The 17,882-nt window shown below is 36.6% G+C and overlaps 1 protein-coding gene across 7 annotated transcripts in view; it reads left to right on the top strand.

The window, feature by feature from the left end:
* Window positions 1-17,882, top strand: part of R3hdm1 (R3H domain containing 1) — a 148,399-nt gene that overhangs the window by 78,218 nt on the left and 52,299 nt on the right. For 3 of the 7 annotated variants that reach the window (XM_036201733.1, XM_036201732.1, XM_036201737.1), the window contains 10 exons: window positions 1,165-1,224; window positions 1,307-1,447; window positions 5,297-5,405; window positions 5,498-5,593; window positions 8,218-8,255; window positions 8,339-8,389; window positions 8,484-8,710; window positions 11,007-11,261; window positions 12,888-13,039; window positions 16,548-16,649. In XM_036201733.1, the coding sequence (XP_036057626.1) occupies window positions 1,165-1,224; window positions 1,307-1,447; window positions 5,297-5,405; window positions 5,498-5,593; window positions 8,218-8,255; window positions 8,339-8,389; window positions 8,484-8,710; window positions 11,007-11,261; window positions 12,888-13,039; window positions 16,548-16,649 (1,231 nt within the window). The remainder of the gene's footprint in view (window positions 1-1,164; window positions 1,225-1,306; window positions 1,448-5,296; window positions 5,406-5,497; window positions 5,594-8,217; window positions 8,256-8,338; window positions 8,390-8,483; window positions 8,711-11,006; window positions 11,262-12,887; window positions 13,040-16,547; window positions 16,650-17,882) is intronic. The other 4 variants (XM_036201736.1, XM_036201735.1, XM_036201739.1 and 1 more) reach the window with 2 other exon arrangements.

Here is a 17,882-nt window from a genome sequence, read left to right on the forward strand (position 1 = left end):
GGCAAAATTGAATGTTACTAGAATTTGCATTGAAATGTACTTTTGATTTGGGTTTGAAATTGTTGAAATATTGTAAGCATCTTTTTTGTACATATTATAAATGTATGTGGTTAACTTTTTGTGAATAAATGAATAAACTAAAGATTTATTATTCAGTTTTATGGGACTTGTTTTGCAGTACATGGGGAAGATCAAACTCAGTATTGGTGCACAGACTTTTAAATGACCCAAGAAGCAGCTATCAGCTCTTGTGTTGAGTTTTAGAAGGTTCTTCCCTGTAGTGTTTATTTTAGAGAACTCCTTGGGCCTTCTTTTCTTGAATTTAAAACCTTGACAATCTGTAAAGCTATTTCTAACTAAGTTTCTGTGAGGTATTTTCTTTTGTTTCCCACATGAACATGAAATCTGCAGTGAGTAGAAGAAAATCCTAGAGCTATATTATCAGTGTTTGTGAACCAAGAGGAGCCAGGCCGTGGTGGTTCACGCCTTTAATCCCAGCAGGCAGAGGCAGATGGATCTCAGTGAGTTTAAGGCCTGCTTGCTCAACCGAGCCAGTTCCAGGACAACCAGAGCTGTTACACGGAGAAAACCCTGTCTCAAAAAAACAAAACAAAACAAAACAAACAAAAACGAACCAAGAGGAATGATTCTATTGACTTGTTACAGCCTCAGTGCCCTAACTAGGATGCTAACCATCCAAAGGAACACATGTAGATACTTACTGGAGTACGGATTCATTTTAGATGGTGAATGTCTTTGCAGTCTTAAAAATACATAATAGCAACTTAGAGAATGATGAGTAAGAACATTGGATTGCCTTAGGGGTATTCGTTACTATCAATAACATCTCATGTTCTTTAGAGCACTGTTTCTAAGGAGCTAAAGATAACATAGTTGAACTCTTATGATGTACACTGACTGTCCTGTCCACATTAATGTATGTGGACAACTACCATAAAAAGTCACACTGAAAAAAAATCGTCTTTCATTCTCTTAACTTTTCTTTTTTTAGGAAGCTTATATATTTATAGCATCAAGCTTGTGATATCTCTTGATGTGTTGTTTTTAGGGGGAATTTAGCAATGTAAATTTCATGACCTGTTGGTATTTATGATTACTTTATTGCTAAGTTTTACATGTAAGAGTTTCCATATTTTCTTTCAGGGACAGAATGATGCTGCTGAAATTGGAACAAGAAATTTTAGATTTCATTGGTAATAATGAGTAAGTTCTGACATTTAACAAGAAAAGAAATTGTCATTATAGTTCTCCTTGACATATTAAATTAGCTGTTCCCTTCCTTCAGGTCCCCACGTAAGAAGTTTCCCCCAATGACATCTTACCACAGGATGCTGTTACACAGAGTGGCTGCCTACTTTGGATTAGACCACAATGTTGATCAGAGCGGAAAGTCTGTCATAGTGAACAAAACTAGCAACATGAGAATGTAAGTGTCCAAAGTTATGTTGTCTGTGGACTAATGCTTGCCTTCCTGCAGCACCTTCCATTTGCGATGAATTCCGTAACTTTGTGTGATAGAGCCAAAAGGTATATTTATCTCACTGGGAACAAAGTGCATACCTGCATTCAGATGAGGGAGAGGATCCTTGTCTGAGACACAGCAACAACAAAAACCTTGGAGGACATGTTATCAGCCATGTTTGACAACCACTCTTCTTGATGAATTTTTAAAGTTAATTTAGGTAGCCATGGCCACCTTTGGGCAATTTTGTTTAAATAATTAAAAAAAAAAAAAAAGAAAAGAAAATATTGAGCAGGTTTTGATGCCCTTATATCAGTCTACCACGTCTACCACTTTATTATCATTTCCAAAATCCTGGTGGTTTTTTGTTTGTTTGTTTGTTTGTTTGTTTTTGGTCTTTGTCTTTTTATTTTTTTCCGTTTTCTACCTCAGATCTGAAGAAACTGGAACTCTTGGTTAGTGTAATGTCTTTCATACTGCTGTGTTCCTTTCTTGGGCTATATCTGATCTACTGAGGAAAATTTTAAATGATTAGAAGGAGCCCTTTGCTTTAAAAATAATTACCTTTTAAAAGGCTGGGCTTACAGCTCAGTGGTATAACACTTACCTGGCAATGTTCAAGGATCTGGTCTCAATCCCTTGAATTATAAAAAAGTCCTCTAGTCTCATTCTCTGTAGCACTGTGATTATAGGCCTGTGCTAACACGTGGTGCAAAAGCATTCTCTGCATGATTTTTGTTTATGGTAGAAAGGCACCTAAGATGATAAGTAGCAATCACTGAGAAGTGCCATGAGTAATGTCCTTCACTTCATTATTATTTCTGCTTTTCCTTGGGTCAGATATCTCCCAAAGTCTTGTCTATGTATCATTCATCTCTCATGGTTATATTTTAGTTCATCTGGTCCCTTCAGTTATTGTGGTCTTTGCCAGGATAGGTGCCATATTGCTTGCTGAAGCAAAATTTGTACTCCTCAATTTCAGACCATCTTTGTCAAGTAAATAGGTGTGTTTTGTATTTTAAATGACTATTTCTACAACAAAAATTAGTAAAACTAGTTGTCTTGGTCAGAAAATCCTCATTAATCTTTAGGGAGTATTAGAAAATATAAATCTGATTTAATTTCATCATATCTATCTATTAATCTTATAGAAAAATCTTTTACCAATTAAACTTTTCCCAGTTAATTATATAATGACTAAAGTAGGATCGTAGTCAGTAAAATACAGGTGAAACGGAAAGTGGCTAGAACTTAAATGCTTTAACCAGTACCTTTCAACATTACTCAGAACTGCTGGATGCCTAAACACATGAACATTAGCAGGCATTTTGACTAACATTTTGACTGACAACTCTCTAAGGTTTTCTTCAATACAGTGTAACCTCAGTTATTTGAATTCTATGAATGATGTCAGAAAAGTTTTAGGGTTCTGTTTGTGAAGGTAATCAAAAATTTAGTTAAGCAGAGATATTTTCGAACTAAGGGTTAATGTAATTATAACTAAGTATTTCAGATTATTGAAGTTACACTGTATTCTTTATATCTTCTGGGATCTGAAGAAGGCTGTAAATCAGAAAACCTTAGAGATCTGCTCCACATTGAATAAAAACAAACTTACCTTTTCCTCATAGGGAGATTACCCGCTCCAGCCTTGGACCAGTGGTGTTGTGGATGTCAACAACCGGGTGTCCACTGGGGTGTCTCAGTGGAGCGGGAAGTTGCCGATTGCAGGGCACTAAATTCAGGCATCTTTAAAAGAAAGAGGTAAGACAGTCTTAAGGTTAGCTGAAATGCCTGCCATATTTTGTGTGGGAATCCAGCTGTTCTTAGAAAAGTTGCCAGGGCCTTGGTTAAACCCTAGAGTTTACTTTGGACTTAGAGTCTCTCGCTCAAATACAGAAACCTCAAATAAGAAACTGGGACTTAGTGCAGCCACAGCTATAGATAATAATAGTGAATTAAGGAGTCCTGTGCCAAATGGCACCCTGTCATGGTCAGCACTAAATACATCACCTGTCAAACTCCCAAGGAAAATAGACTTCTCCTCATTTTGGTCATGAAGTGTTGTGCTCTTATCTTCTTCTGTACTTTGATATGGATTTTTTTCTTTTGTATCTGCTCTGTTTCATTCATTATTTTGCAATACAGATTTTTTTCCATCTTGTTTTAAATAAATTAAATCTCCTTTGTATAACATGGGAGTCAGCTACAATGTTTCATTAAAAATTTGGTAAATTGAGCCGAGTATGGTGGCACATGACTTTAACTAGGACTAAGTGGATAGAGGCAGGGGAATCTTTCTGAGTTTGAGGTCAGCCTGGTCTACATAGCAAGTTCCAAACCAGCCAAGGTTACACAGTGAGACCCTATCACAAAAAGAAAAATCATTGTCTAGCCTGAAACAAATATTTATCCATTTTTTTAAATTCTATTTACAATGAAATGTCTGGTCTTGGTTTGCTGAAATGTCTTTGCTTGGGCTTGTGATTAAAGTTTATTGATTGCCAGGCATGGTGATATAATCCCAGCACTCAGGAAACAGAGGCAGGCAGACTCTGGGAGTTAAGGGTCAGCCTGATCTACAAAGCAAGTTCTGGGCTAACCAGAGCTACACAGTGAAACACTGTTTCCAAGAAATGAAATTTTATTCATGGTATTCTCATATTGCTTATATTATATGTATATGCATAAATATGTATTTGAACTATACATAAAATATATATTGTATTTATATAAGCCTATATAGTTTTATATATAACTGTATAGGGAATATATTAGATTATCTTTAGAGGTATTAAAATGTTATATAGTGTTATATTTTAAAAGAGTAATTCCAATGTAAAATGGTAATAAGCTGTAGAATATTGGTCGAATTAACTTGTTGGAGCTCAGAATATATTGGCAGCGGTCAATTTTAACATAAATATAATGTCTAAGCCCCATAATCTTATATCTGTCCTCCAGGTCTTAGTGGAACTTACAGCATTTCTAAATCGGAAAAAAAATATATGCTACAGAATACATACTAAACTTCACAGTCATTCTTTTAGTTCCCAGTGTTTATTTCTGCATAAGAGCTTTTCTGACCTGTTTCAGTTAGTGTGGGGAAAAAAAAAAAAGCTATGAATTTTTGGCAACTTGAATACATTTTTCAAGTAGTCTCTTAAATTTTTAGTTAAATCAGTCCAAAATACTTGATTGCTTTCATTTTATGGCATGAAGACTATAGGAGTGTGATGCATGTGATGCAGGCCTTTGCTTTTTTGTGGTTCGTGCATATAGACAACATAGATAGGATATCAGCCTGGGGGTCTGACCCTTTGGGCTCCAACTGTTGCTTAGTTGTGTGCTTACCCTCGGACGTTTTCACAAGTGCTTGAACCTCTTGAAGCTCTGTTTCCTCAGTATTGTTATAATGACAGTTCTGCTGGGTGCACTTTCTTTACTATTCACTTCAACTTTAGAACAATCCTGTAAGGTCAATGCCTTATATAATTTCCATCTTACTCATGAGAAAGTGGAAAGAAAAAAAATCAAATACTTATGCATAGCTTAAAGCCAGTACTGTGTTAAAAAGCTAGACTTGAACCCAAACACTATGAGCCTATGCTGTTCTTAAAAGTGCCTCTCTGCTATCCTGTACAACAGTGTTTCTTTCATGAGAATCTTATGATACGTGAGATAATAGTGTTGTGTCTTAAGCAACATTGATAAATAACATTACTTTTTTATTGACTTGCATATATTGTTTTACTTTTCTGTAAATATTATACATTAAAATTTTTGTTCCTTTGTCTTGTTTCTTTTTTTCAGACCTGATCAGAAATTTAATGAACATATTAAGGATGATAGGGGTGAAGACTTTCAGAAAAGATACATCCTTAAGAGAGATAACTCTAGCTTTGATAAAGATGATAGCCAGGTAATCTTTAAAATGCTACATTCTTTTAAGTGCAGGCTTTAACTATACCAATAGTTCATTTTCCTAATAATCAATTGTTTTTGCCTCTTTAGATGAGAATTCGTTTAAAAGATGACAGAAGAAGCAAATCTATAGAAGAAAGAGAAGAAGAGTACCAGAGAGCTAGAGAGAGGATATTTTCCCAAGATGTATGTGCTGACTAACCCTTAGGACTTTATGTATAACTACGTTCTAGTCCCCTCTAAGCTATTGATAGACTCTTTTTACATATTGGTTACATACGCGTCAGGATATGTTTTTTAAGTGCGTATTGTTCATCTTAATTTGATAGTACATTGGAACAATACTGTAAAGTTTTACCAAAATTGAACACAGGTGGACTATAGGAATCAATAGAGGATGGGAATGAGTTACTATTTTTATAACTTTTTTTAAAGCTTGTGACTAACAAGGTTTTTACAACATCAGTAACTATAAATCTTATAGTGTTTGTAGTGTACTTAGCCTTCATAAATAAACTTGTGTCTTGTAAAATAAAGCTAGTTGATCTTTTAGAGTAATAGTCATTTATCTACTTCATAAGTGATTATCTTAACAATATCGGCATGACTGATTATTTTATGCATATTTGCAAAAATGAATGAATAGGTTTGGTTTTACCAACATTGGTTGTGTACCTGTTCTTTGCAGAACTTAATAATTTTCAAGGATATGTAAATGAATGTAATATATGATTCCTCTGCCACAGATAGAAATGTCCCCTTTGTTGAAAGCAAAATGAAACAGTAAATAACATTGAAATTTAGACTATCAGTTAAGAATTTACAATATGTAATAAATAATATTGAGCATTAAGTACTATGCTGGACACCAAAGACCATATACATAGATGGACAGTCATGATTTATATACTTTTTTTTTCCCTCCTCCTGGAGCTGAGGACCAAACCCAGGGCCTAGCACTTGCTAGGCAATCGCTCTACCACTGAGCTAAATCCCCAACCCATGATTTATATACTAAACAGCCCTTTGTGGTCAGTATTGTCATTTGTGTTTTACATATAAGGAAACTGAGACAATAGGAAGCTATGTCAAGTAGCCAGAATAAATACACCTAGAAAAGGACTGAGTAGAATTTTAATCTACATCTGCTGATCTCAACATCTATATTAAATAAATGTTGTTCAGTGTTTTATGAGCTAGATGGCATACTGCCATTGACACATCACATAATATGGTATGTGAATCACAGAGATACATGAAAGTATAAGAGAGTCACAGTAGACAGAAGTTGAACTGGGGAGGAGAGCAGAGAATAAGCTTCTGAGAACTCAAATTCAAGTAGAAAATGAGTATTTGCAGGGGCTCACAGAAAGGGAAAACTTGAAATATGAAGAATTGAATGATGTAGATTAGCCAGAATATAGCCTGGCAGATGGCATAAGTAAGGAAGCTTTAGACTGGAGAAATACTCAGGAACTTGGTCCTTAATGTTTGTTAAAGTAGCTGAACTTGTGGTATGGGTTGTTTTGTCTTTCTTTTCTTTTTTCTTTTTTGAGCTGAGGATTGAACCCAGGGCCTTGTGCTTGCTAGGCAAGCGTTCTACCGCTGAGCTAAATCACCAACCCTGTTATGTCTTTCTGTCAAAGACCATGTAATCAATATTCTAGGCATCTTGAGCCACACATTTGCATCTGCTCAAAACTGACTCTGATATGACAACCACCATAATACATAGTCATAGTTGTGTTCTGTTAAATCTTTATTCATAGAAACAGGTGTTTGACTGTATGTTCTTGATCCCTGTGCTAAGGAATCATGAAAGAGGGAAGAACTACATCTTTGAGAGCTTGCTTTGGTGGCTCTATAAAGTGAATAAATGACTAGGGCAAATTTAGAACACTGTTGGAATAATACAAACAGAAGTGACCATTGCCTGACTTAGATTGACGGCACTGGAAGAATTTAACTATAGGCCCTTGAGGCCTGTCTGCTTATCCTCTGCTTTATCCACATATTCTGTGTGTTACCATTTAACCACAAATAGGATCAGCCTTTGTTTTTCACATTTATTATTTGTGTATGTGCGTATGCATGAGAAAGAAAGTCAGAAGACAACTTTCAGGAGTTGGTTCTGAACTTTTATTGTGTGGGTTATAGGGCTTGGACTCAGGTCTTTTGGCCTGGCCAAATGCCTTTACCTTCTGAGTCATCTCCCCAGTCCCTCCATCATCTTTTGATCACTGCTAATCAAATATTTGTGAATAAGAGAGAATCGATCTGTAGACCTTAAATATATGAATAATGAAATTGAATTCATCAATATTAAGAAGACTATTTAAATTTCAAATTCATTTTGACAGTGAATGGCTTCTAAGATCAATGTCTATTAAAGATAATCGTAGTGTCTCCAAGCCTTGAAAAATTCCATTATCATTCATTGAATGTTTTTGGGGTTGTACTCTTTTTTTTAAAAAAAAAAAATTATTTTTATAGTGTTCTCCCTGCATGTATGCAGGCAGGCCAGAAGAGGGCACCAGATCTAACAACAGATGGTTGTGAGCCACCATGTGGTTACTGGGAATTGAACTCAGGACCTCTGGAAGAGCAGGCTCTTAACCTTTAAGCCATCTCTCTACTTTGGGGGTGTACTCTTATATTTTGTTTTAAGCCTGGCATTTAGCAGCTAAGTCATCTCTCCATCACTTGAGAGTATACTCTTAAAGTTACTGTATATTATTTTTCTTGTTACCATTGTTATACAGATGACTTTGTGTATTTGACAAACTTTATACCTTTTTCTTTCTTTCCAGTCCCTGTGTTCCCAAGAAAACTATATTATTGACAAAAGGTAAGGAAATCTTTAATATCTATCCTGGTTCTTATCTAATTGATGCTAATAACAATTTAAATGTCTTATTAAAATGCCAACAGAATCCAAGATGAGGACATTAGTGGTACTCAGCAGAGGCGCCAGATATTTAGGTATTGGTCTGTTTTCCTGTCAATGGTAAAAAATTGTATGTTTTTTTTTCTTTTTCCCCAATTAGCTTTTCAATGTTTTATTTCTAAATTATAGAGTTAATAAAGATGCTTCAGGGAGATCAACAAACAGCCACCAGAGCAGCACTGAAAATGAGTTGAAATACTCAGAGCCACGACCCTGGAGCAGCACAGATTCAGACAGCTCCCTCCGGAACCTGAAACCTGCTGTAACCAAAGCCAGCAGCTTTAGCGGAATCTCAGTCTTGACAAGAGGTGATAGTTCTGGAAGCAGCAAAAGCATAGGCAGGCTTTCAAAAACAGGTATAAGTATCTGTCTAGAACTGTATAGTCAGAATGTTATTTCTCATCACATGGTGCTAATCTTCCCACAATGTAAAGTTACTTCAGCTCAGTAGACACCTGTAAAGCACAGAAGGAGTGATGGCCACACCAACGTTAGCATCCATTTGGTCCTGGGGATAGAATGACAAACTGAAGTAAAGCTCCTGTCTGTTGCTATATAATCTTAATGTTGTAGTTTAGTGATTCATTTCTTGTGTGGAGGAGGAGACTGGAAATTCTTCATTGCTAATTTATGGTTGGAAAGCATGGCTTCTCACCTAGGATTGCTTAACATTAGGTGTGTCTCATACTGTCAAATATTAGTGGTATTTTTCATGACTTACCCTATAAAAATGAATAAAATTACTGAGAAATTTTTGGAGAACTTTAAAACCAAAGGAAAATAATATTCCTACAACTATTATAAATAGAAATTTAGATAATCTGCTGATTCTTTTGGTCATATCATTTTCTCTTGCACTCCAGAATCTCATGTGTCTTTTAGGACTTTTATAGATCTTAGGACTTTTATAGATCTTTATTTTTCTTTTATTTCAAAATAAACATGGAAGTCAGAAATGGCTATTTCTCCCTAGCCTGTTTGGATTAGGTTAAACATACAGTAAGTGTTGTACTACATTTGGAAGGTATAGTAAGACAGCAATTTTTTTTAATGCAGTATATGCTCTAAATTGCTAATGTTTATGAATTGCAATTCTTACCTTAAAATATAAATCTATGGAAAATGTCTTAGTGGATATGATAACATATTGCTAAAGACAGTAAATTTTATGAATGTTTTTTCAAATTTGTATACTTACCTGTGTATACTTCAATTTAGTCATAACTGAAGGAAAATAAATCTATTGTGAGGAAGTAATTTAGAGAGTGCAAGATTGACCTGCTTCTGTCTCCTGGATGCTGGAATTAAAGATGTGTACCACCATGCCTGGCCCAACTTGAAACATTTTAATAACTGGGGCCACTGAGATTGCTCAGTCAGTCCACTTTCTGTACAAATCTGATGTCCTGAATGCAGATCCCTAGTAGAACTAATTCTCAAAAGTTGTCCTCTGACCTACACATGCATGTTACACACACACACACACACACACACACACAAATGATAAGTAATAAGTAAAAAAATTTAAAGAATATCATGCTATTTTATTTTAAGAGACAATGGCATGTTTTAAGCCTTTAATAGTTAAAAGTGAAAGAGCCCCCCCCCCCACCTCCCCATTTCCCAGTGGTAGCACACACCTTTAATTCCAGCACTCTGGAGGCAGAGGCAGACAGATCTGTGAGTTCTGGGACAATTAGGCCTGTCTCGGAAAAAGAAAGAAAGAAGAGTGTCATTTTTATATGACTTATAGTAAAAGGTTTCTTCAAAAACCAAGTGTGTATAGTGTATCAGAATTACTCATTACATTTGTTAGAAACTTCATCCCAGAGTCAGCTCCCTTAATAACAACCACCTAATTAAACTATAAGTACTATCTGAATCTGCTTGTCTATTTCATAGTCTCCTTGTCCACCTTCAGTCATTGTGCTTTAAACGTCAGTAACAGCTTCAATACCTGTGAAATAGACCGTAGGCTTGAAAGTAGTTAAAATTCAATACAAAAAGTTTGGTAAGAAATAAATTTTATACTTGGAATGTTTTTCATATTATTTGTCGTTAGGTAAAAGAGAAAGATAGTTGAGTTTACATTATAGCAGGATGCTCATAAATCAAGAGGAAATTCTGTAGTGAAACTTAGCAATTGCTTTTCAGTAGATAATTATTTATCGTTTTCCATGCTGTTCTTAATCTTTCTGTGTTCTTATAGATAAGGGTTTCTGATACATGAGGTTTTGGGCATTTGCCTATGCTAAGTTCTTTTTCCTGGGGAAATTGTAATCTGTATATTCCTAAGTGTTACTCTAAAAGGTAAAATGTGAATAACATGTGCTTTTGAGAGTGTCAATAGTATGCTTTGTTGGATGTCTGTGGCTTGTGTTACTGTAAACTTGGAAAATTGCATGCTTTGGCTATGACTTTTCTGACAGATTCCATACTGCTGCTTGCTGTATTAAACATATTTATGAGGGTAAGCACAAAGAACCACTCAGCAGTAAATCATAGTAGCCTTTGCTCTTATGTTGTAAGTGCATGTTTTATAATATGAATTGTATTCCTGGGTTTTTAAACCTGCGTTTTTATATTGAAGTTTCTTTCTTTCTTTCTTTCTTTCTTTTTTTAATTCTATGTTTTTCATTACTCTTCCTCTAGGCTCTGAGTCTTCAGGTAGCGTAGGGTCCTCTACAGGCTCTCTTTCTCACACCCAGCAGCCTCTCCCAGGTTCAGCTCTTAGCCAGCCTTCTCATGGCGCACCTGTCATCTACCCGGCAGCCAGCACTCACAGTTCTCTTTCCTTTGATGGTGGCCTCAGTGGGCAAGGTGCATCTCCTAGCACTAGCTTCCTTTTGCTTCCCTTGGAAGCAACTGGCATACCACCTGGCAGTATTCTGATCAACCCACAGACAGGTGGGTATCCAGAGAGATAGTTTATTTCAGTTGACATAGCCAAAAATATCTGAAAATTAGGGTACTTTTAAAAATGAATTGTTTAAATGTACATATGTTATCAGCTTTTTAATTTTGATAAATAAGTGTCATTTTCCTGAACGCTCTAATAGAAATCATTAGGCTATAAAATGTTAAAAGTTTTATTCATATTGTAACAATTTTCTCCATGTGACACTTATGATGTATAGACTAAATAATAACCTGACTATAATTAAGCAGCAGTTCCTTCCATTGAAGTGAGTCAAGATCTTTGAGCAAGCTTTATGTGGTACAGCATTTTTATTCTGTAGTAAATAATATGCACTTTATGAAGAAATTATAGGATAAAAACCTATAATATCCTTGAGAATATGGTAATTGCTTTCTACTTAAGAAGATCTAAAGATACTGTTTTAAAAAATAGGTAGCTGTTATGTTGATATTGACAATATATGTTCTTAGTCCTTGACATTAACTAATAATTAATTTTATTAAATATTTACTTTAGACCATGTCCAGTTGGATAAGGTATTGCTCTAGATCCTACTGAGCTCATTATAATCAAAATGTTTTCTGAAGGGCAAGATAGATGACTCAGTCATTTAAAAGTTCTCTTTCGGAGGACCCAGGTTCACTTCCCATCAACCACATACTCATACTTTAAATTCTTCATTGGTGACCTTTTTAGGTAGGGAAATTGAAATACGTAGATATAAACAAGGCTCTTTTGTAATACGTTTTCTATGCATAATCTATTGCCATTAAACTGATTTCATAATTACAAGTTTGAAGCTGTAGATTATTTACATTTTCGGCCGGTTTTTTAAAGTTATATATATTCAGTGTAGACTATCACCTCAATTATTTCTCATTCTGTTGAAAATTTTTGATTGGTTTCCTGATATTTTAAAGTCAGGCATTTTCTGTTTGAACTGAAATGCATACCAACCCTAATGACCATGGTGAGGTTAGGCTGAGGGATTGCTGGGTCTTTTGAATGTTGTTGACCCTTTTCCTTTGTTTATAGTAGCTGAACCACAGTCTTGTGATTGAATGCCTGGAGCAGAATGAGATCCAAAACTTAAAACTTTTTAGAAAATACTTTTTTAAAGATTGTTTTCATTTGATGTGTTTTGCTTGCATGTATGTTTATGTACCATATAAGTGCCATGTCTGCAGGAACTGTTAGAAGGCATCTGCTCCCTTTGAACTAGAGTTAAAAATGGCTATGAGTTGCCATGTGGCTGATGGGAACCAAACTTGGGTTCTCAGGAAGGGCAGCCAGTGCTCTTAACTACTAAGCCTTCTCTCCAGTTCCTCAGAACATACTTTGATTATCCAGTGAGCTCAGTAGGGTCTGAAACAACACCTTGTCCCCAAAACCAGTAACAATCGAATATTTATACTAAGGAAACAATAAAGGTTGTTAATAGCTTCATTTCAAATTGAGATATTTCCCAAGCTAAGAAAAACTTTTGTCTTAAGGAACTGGGATTTGTGATTTGTGCCTAAGGGATTTATGGATGTGTTTTATAAATCAGTAGTGACAATTTTATTGTCAATCCCTGTTGTATATTGACTTTTTCCTCTTTTTTCACCTCTCAGGTCAGCCCTTCATAAATCCAGATGGAAGTCCAGTTGTGTACAATCCTCCTATGACTCAACAGCCAGTTCGAACCCAAGTGCCTGGTCCTCCACAGCCACCTCTGCCACCCCCACCACCTCAGCAGCCAGCAGCCAGTCACATTTTCTCACAGGTACACAAGTATCCATGATTATATAATGCTAAGTTCACCTGCCTTTGCATATGTAGGGCTAATGGCTGAAATAGCCAAGTAAGTATCTCTTACAGCTTTCATATTCTGCCCTTGATGATGTCCCATTCAGTAGTCATAGGAAGAAAATGTTAAACTCAAGTACTTTAATTAATAAATACTGAAAATGTATTGGAAAGGGCAGAGTCGTTTTTATCTCATGGGCTTCCCTGGTCAGTGTTTTATCCCTATTTTACAGCAAGAAGTAGACAAGAGGTAGAATAAAAACGAAGATTGCTCATTAGCCTAGTGAGCAAAGTGAGTTACTAAGGCTGAATAGCTCCACCAGGAGAAACTGCACTGGATGCTCAAGCTGTGCAGAGTGCTCTGTCCTCTTGTAAGGGTGGAGTGGAGTGGGTGCCTATTCTGGGAGTTGAGTCTTCATTTTTCTATTAAACTTATTTACAGTGTGTGCGTGTGTGTGTGTGTGTGTGTGTGTGTACACGTGCGCACTACACAGCAAATACTTTCACCTGCGGAACCATCTCTCATGCCTCTAGAGTTTAAATGCTAAATGTATCCCCCCCCCCCCCCCAACTGGGTCTCACTGTATCACTGCTGGCCTAGAACTTGCTATTAGTACAGAACCTGCCTATGCCTTGCAAGTGCTGGCATTAATGGTGTGTACCTCCATGTCTGTCTTTAAAAGCTTTCTTTCTTTTTTTTAAAGATTTATTTATTTAATAGGTATACAGAAGGGGGCACCAGATCTCATTACAGATGGTTGTGAGCCACCATGTGGTTGCTGGGAATTGAACTCGGGACCTCTGGAAAAAGCTGTTGGTGCTCTTAACCTCTGAGCCATCTCTCCAGCCCTTTAAGAGCTTTCTTAATCATTCCTTGAACTTATAAAAATAGAATATATATGTATGTATTTACATATTTTTCTCCTAATAATTTGTTATCTATAGAGAGCTTGATTGTATCAGTATAATTCCTTTTTTCATGCCCACTTTTAAAGGGTGTATAGCATATCAAAGATAGCTTATATATGTACTCATACACCTTTTTCTTACAAGACCATATAATTATTCTACTGGTGAACCCCTTCTAATATAATTTCTCATAAGAGATATGTGTTAAGATTGACCCAAAGAAATGTCATCCCATTTTCTCATAAGATGTGTCATTTATACATTGGTATTATATTATATAATAATATCATATGGGGTGAAGAACATACGTAAATAGTTGAGTTGCACTGTCACATAGTATTGAAAGTAGTGAAAGCAGTTGGTCTCTTTACAGATAAGACTCTTGACTAGGCAAGTCCATGTTTGCTTTGCTTTGCTTTGATCTCTAAAATGGGGCCTAAGAGGTTTTAGGGATACTTACAAAAGCATACAAAAACATCGGTATACCTAGAGGAGCCTGCACACAGCTCCGCCAGAGACTTGCCCATGACCTTCTCAACCCCATTTGGTTGCACACAGTCCTTCCTTGTCCTGCTGTGCCTTTGCTTCATTCAACTTGCTTCCCAAGACTCGTTTGCTGTTGTATTTGCTTTTGTTGTCTTTACACTACTATGTATTGCACCAGGAGCTTTATAGAACTGACTTCCACTTTTACTTAATTTGATGCAAATAAGGTTAGTACAGATTTACAAATTTCAAGGATTTCTTTGTGATTATAGATCACTGTCTCAGATTATTGTCTCTTAGCAATAATTTTGCCTGTCAGTCCTCAGATTTGTGGTTAAGATCAAGTGTAGAAATAACTTCGTCCCATGTACTTATGAGAACATGCTAGGTGAAGATAGTTTGAAACAGATGCATTAAAGAGCTGAATTACAGTCGGGTGGTGGTGGTGCACGCCTTTAATCCCAGCACGTGGGAGGCAGAGGCAAGCGGATCTCTCTGAGTTTGAGGCCAGCCTGGGCTCCATAGCGAGATCTAGGGCAGGCACACTGAGAAACCCTGTCTCGAAACACCAAAAAAAAAAAAAAAAAAGATTATTCTTTTTGGGCTAGAGAGATGGCTCAGCGGTTAAGAGCACTGACTGCTCTTCCAGAGGACCTGGGTTCAGTTCTCAGTACCCATGTGGCAGTTTACACAACGATATATAACTCCAGTTCCAGGAGATCCAATACCCTCACTGAGACATACATGCAGACAAAACACTGTGAATGCACATAAAATAAAGAAATAAATCATTAAAAGTAATAATAATCACTTTTTAAAAAGATTATTCTTGGGCTGGAGAGATGGCTCAGAGGTTAAGAGCACTGACTGCTCTTCTAGAGGTCCTGAGTTCAATTCCCAGCAACCACATGGTGGCTCACAACCATTTGTAATGAGATCTGGCGCCCTCTTCTGTATACATAATAAATAAATAAAATTTAAAAAAAAAAAGATTATTCTTTTTGGGAACATTTTACAAAGCAGGATTCATTCATGATACATTTTAACGAAATGGGTTTTTATCAAATAAGAATTACCTCAGTTCTTAATCTACTTGCTTATCTGGCATAGTAAAAAAAAATCACTTTATCTTTGTCTGATTTTTCATCTATGAAATAGATTACAGTTGATCACCTAGTTTCTAGTACCTTTGGAACGCAATATTTTCCTGAAACACAAGAGTATTTGACTAAAGATTTCTAGTATCTAATTTCTCAGCTCCCACCATGAATTCTTACAATAAAAATACATTTAACATTTAGCCACAAAAGAAAGGTTTTATTTTTCCTACACAGAAGATGTGTGTTTGTGTGTATGTAGACATGCTTGGTCCTGGTGTGGTTATTAAGATTTATTTATCTTATGTATATGAGTATTTAAATTGTCTGTAGATATGTTTATATACCATGTGAGTGTGTGATACCTGTGGAGGACAGAAGAGGGCATCAGATCCCCTAGCCTTAGAGTAACAGATGGTTGTAAGCCACCAAGTAGGCTCTGGGGACTGAACTGGGTCCTCTGCAAGAGCATGTGTTCTTAACCACTGAGACAGCTTTCCAGTCCCTGATGTGTTATACTTAACAGTTTTTGTTCACAAAATCGTTAAATTTTAGGAACATTGTCTCTGAGAATTTAAACAGATACCATATAAAGTTACAAGGTACTTATTTATAATTTAGTAGTGTAGAACAATATAAACATAGGACAGCCCCTTCATAAAAATCAGGAAATAAGAGTAAGAAGTTTTGTTTTTATTTTCATAACTCTGATAATAAAATTTTAAATGGCTAATTATGTTTCTATTAATCTGCAAAAAAGTTACATTTGTGATATAAAAATTATGTTCCTTATTATGACAACAACTTGAGCCTAGGTCTGTTCTTGCTGGGTAGAGTTCTTTATTTGATGCTGTTTTTCTCGTTGATTCTCTTGTATTTTTTAATGACTTTATAAATGTTCAAGCTGTTGCCCCAAAGTGTAAATTTCCATGCTCTGCAATTCTTGTAACATTTTCTTCTGACTTTAACTGTTTGCCCACCTGTTATTCCTAGCCTGTTGGTCCTCTGCAGTCCTCTTCTCAGCCTGTTCAGTGCTCTCCAGGCCCCTACCCATCCCCGCTCCTGCCAGTGTCACCCACCCAGCAGTACTCTGTGGTACTGTATCTCTTTTCACCTCATCGTTACTGTGGGCAATGTGTAATGAATGCTTCAGACTTTGGTCAGTGTGATATGCTCTTTTTGTGTTGATTACAGGCTGATATATAGGTAACAAAGGTGTTTTCTAATCCATATTAATAATTTATTCTTTTTGATAAGACAGTGATTATATCAGCTTATCATAATGACTGTTTAAAACTTAATATTCCTGATTTTTCTAAAGGATAATTTTCAGGATAAATGTTCAGAACTAAATATTCTTAGATAGTTTAGTTACTTTCCTCATTGAAGTCAGTTTTGAATCTGTATGGTCCTGGAATGGCAGTGTCATAGGGTATCTCTTGCTCTGACTAAAACATCATCACTAAGCAACTTGGGGAGGAAAGGGTTTATTTCATCTTACAACTCTCAGGGGTCACACTATCTCTGTTGGAAGTCCGGGCATGAACTCAAGTCAGGAACCTGTAGGCCTGGAACTGATGCAGAGGCCATGGAGGGTTGCTGCTCACTGGCTTGTTCCTCTTAGCTTGCTCAGCCTGGTTTCTTATACAACCCAAGACCACCCACCCAGTGCTGGCACCACCCACAATGGGCTGGACCTTCCAACATCAATCACTATTTAAGAAAAAGCAGCACAAACTTGCCTGCAGGTCAGTCTTTCTTTTGGTTTTTCGAGACAGGGTTTCTCTGTGAAACAGTCCTGGCTGTCCTGGAACTTACTCTGTAGACCAGGTGGCCTCCAACTCACAGAGATCCGCCTGCTTCTGCCTCCTGAGTGCTGGGATTAAAGACATGCACCACCACTGCCTGGCTATTTATTACTTTTTATTTCAATATTTTTATAACTTTTAAAAACGTATCCGTTTATACTATAGGTCAGTCTTTTTTTCTGAGGCAAGGTTTCTCTGTGTAGCTTTTGGAGCCTGTCCTAGATCTCGCTCTGTAGTCCAGGCTGGCCTCAAGCTCACAGAGTCTGCCTGGCTCTGCCTCCTGAGTACTGGGATTAAAGACGTGCCCCACCACCACCCACATTCTTTTTTTCTTTTCTTTTTTTGTATGTGGAGCTGAGGATCGAACCCAGGGCTTTGTGCTTGCTAGGCAAGCACTCTACCACTGAGCTAAATCCTCAGCCCCGCTGTAGGTCATTCTTATCAAGGCATTTTCATAATTCAGAGTCCCTCTTCCCACGTGACTGTAATTTGTGTTGTGTTGACATAGAGCTAGCCAGGA

This window comes from Onychomys torridus, chromosome 11 (assembly GCF_903995425.1).
Source record: "Onychomys torridus chromosome 11, mOncTor1.1, whole genome shotgun sequence".
Classification (NCBI taxonomy): Eukaryota; Metazoa; Chordata; class Mammalia; order Rodentia; family Cricetidae; genus Onychomys; species Onychomys torridus.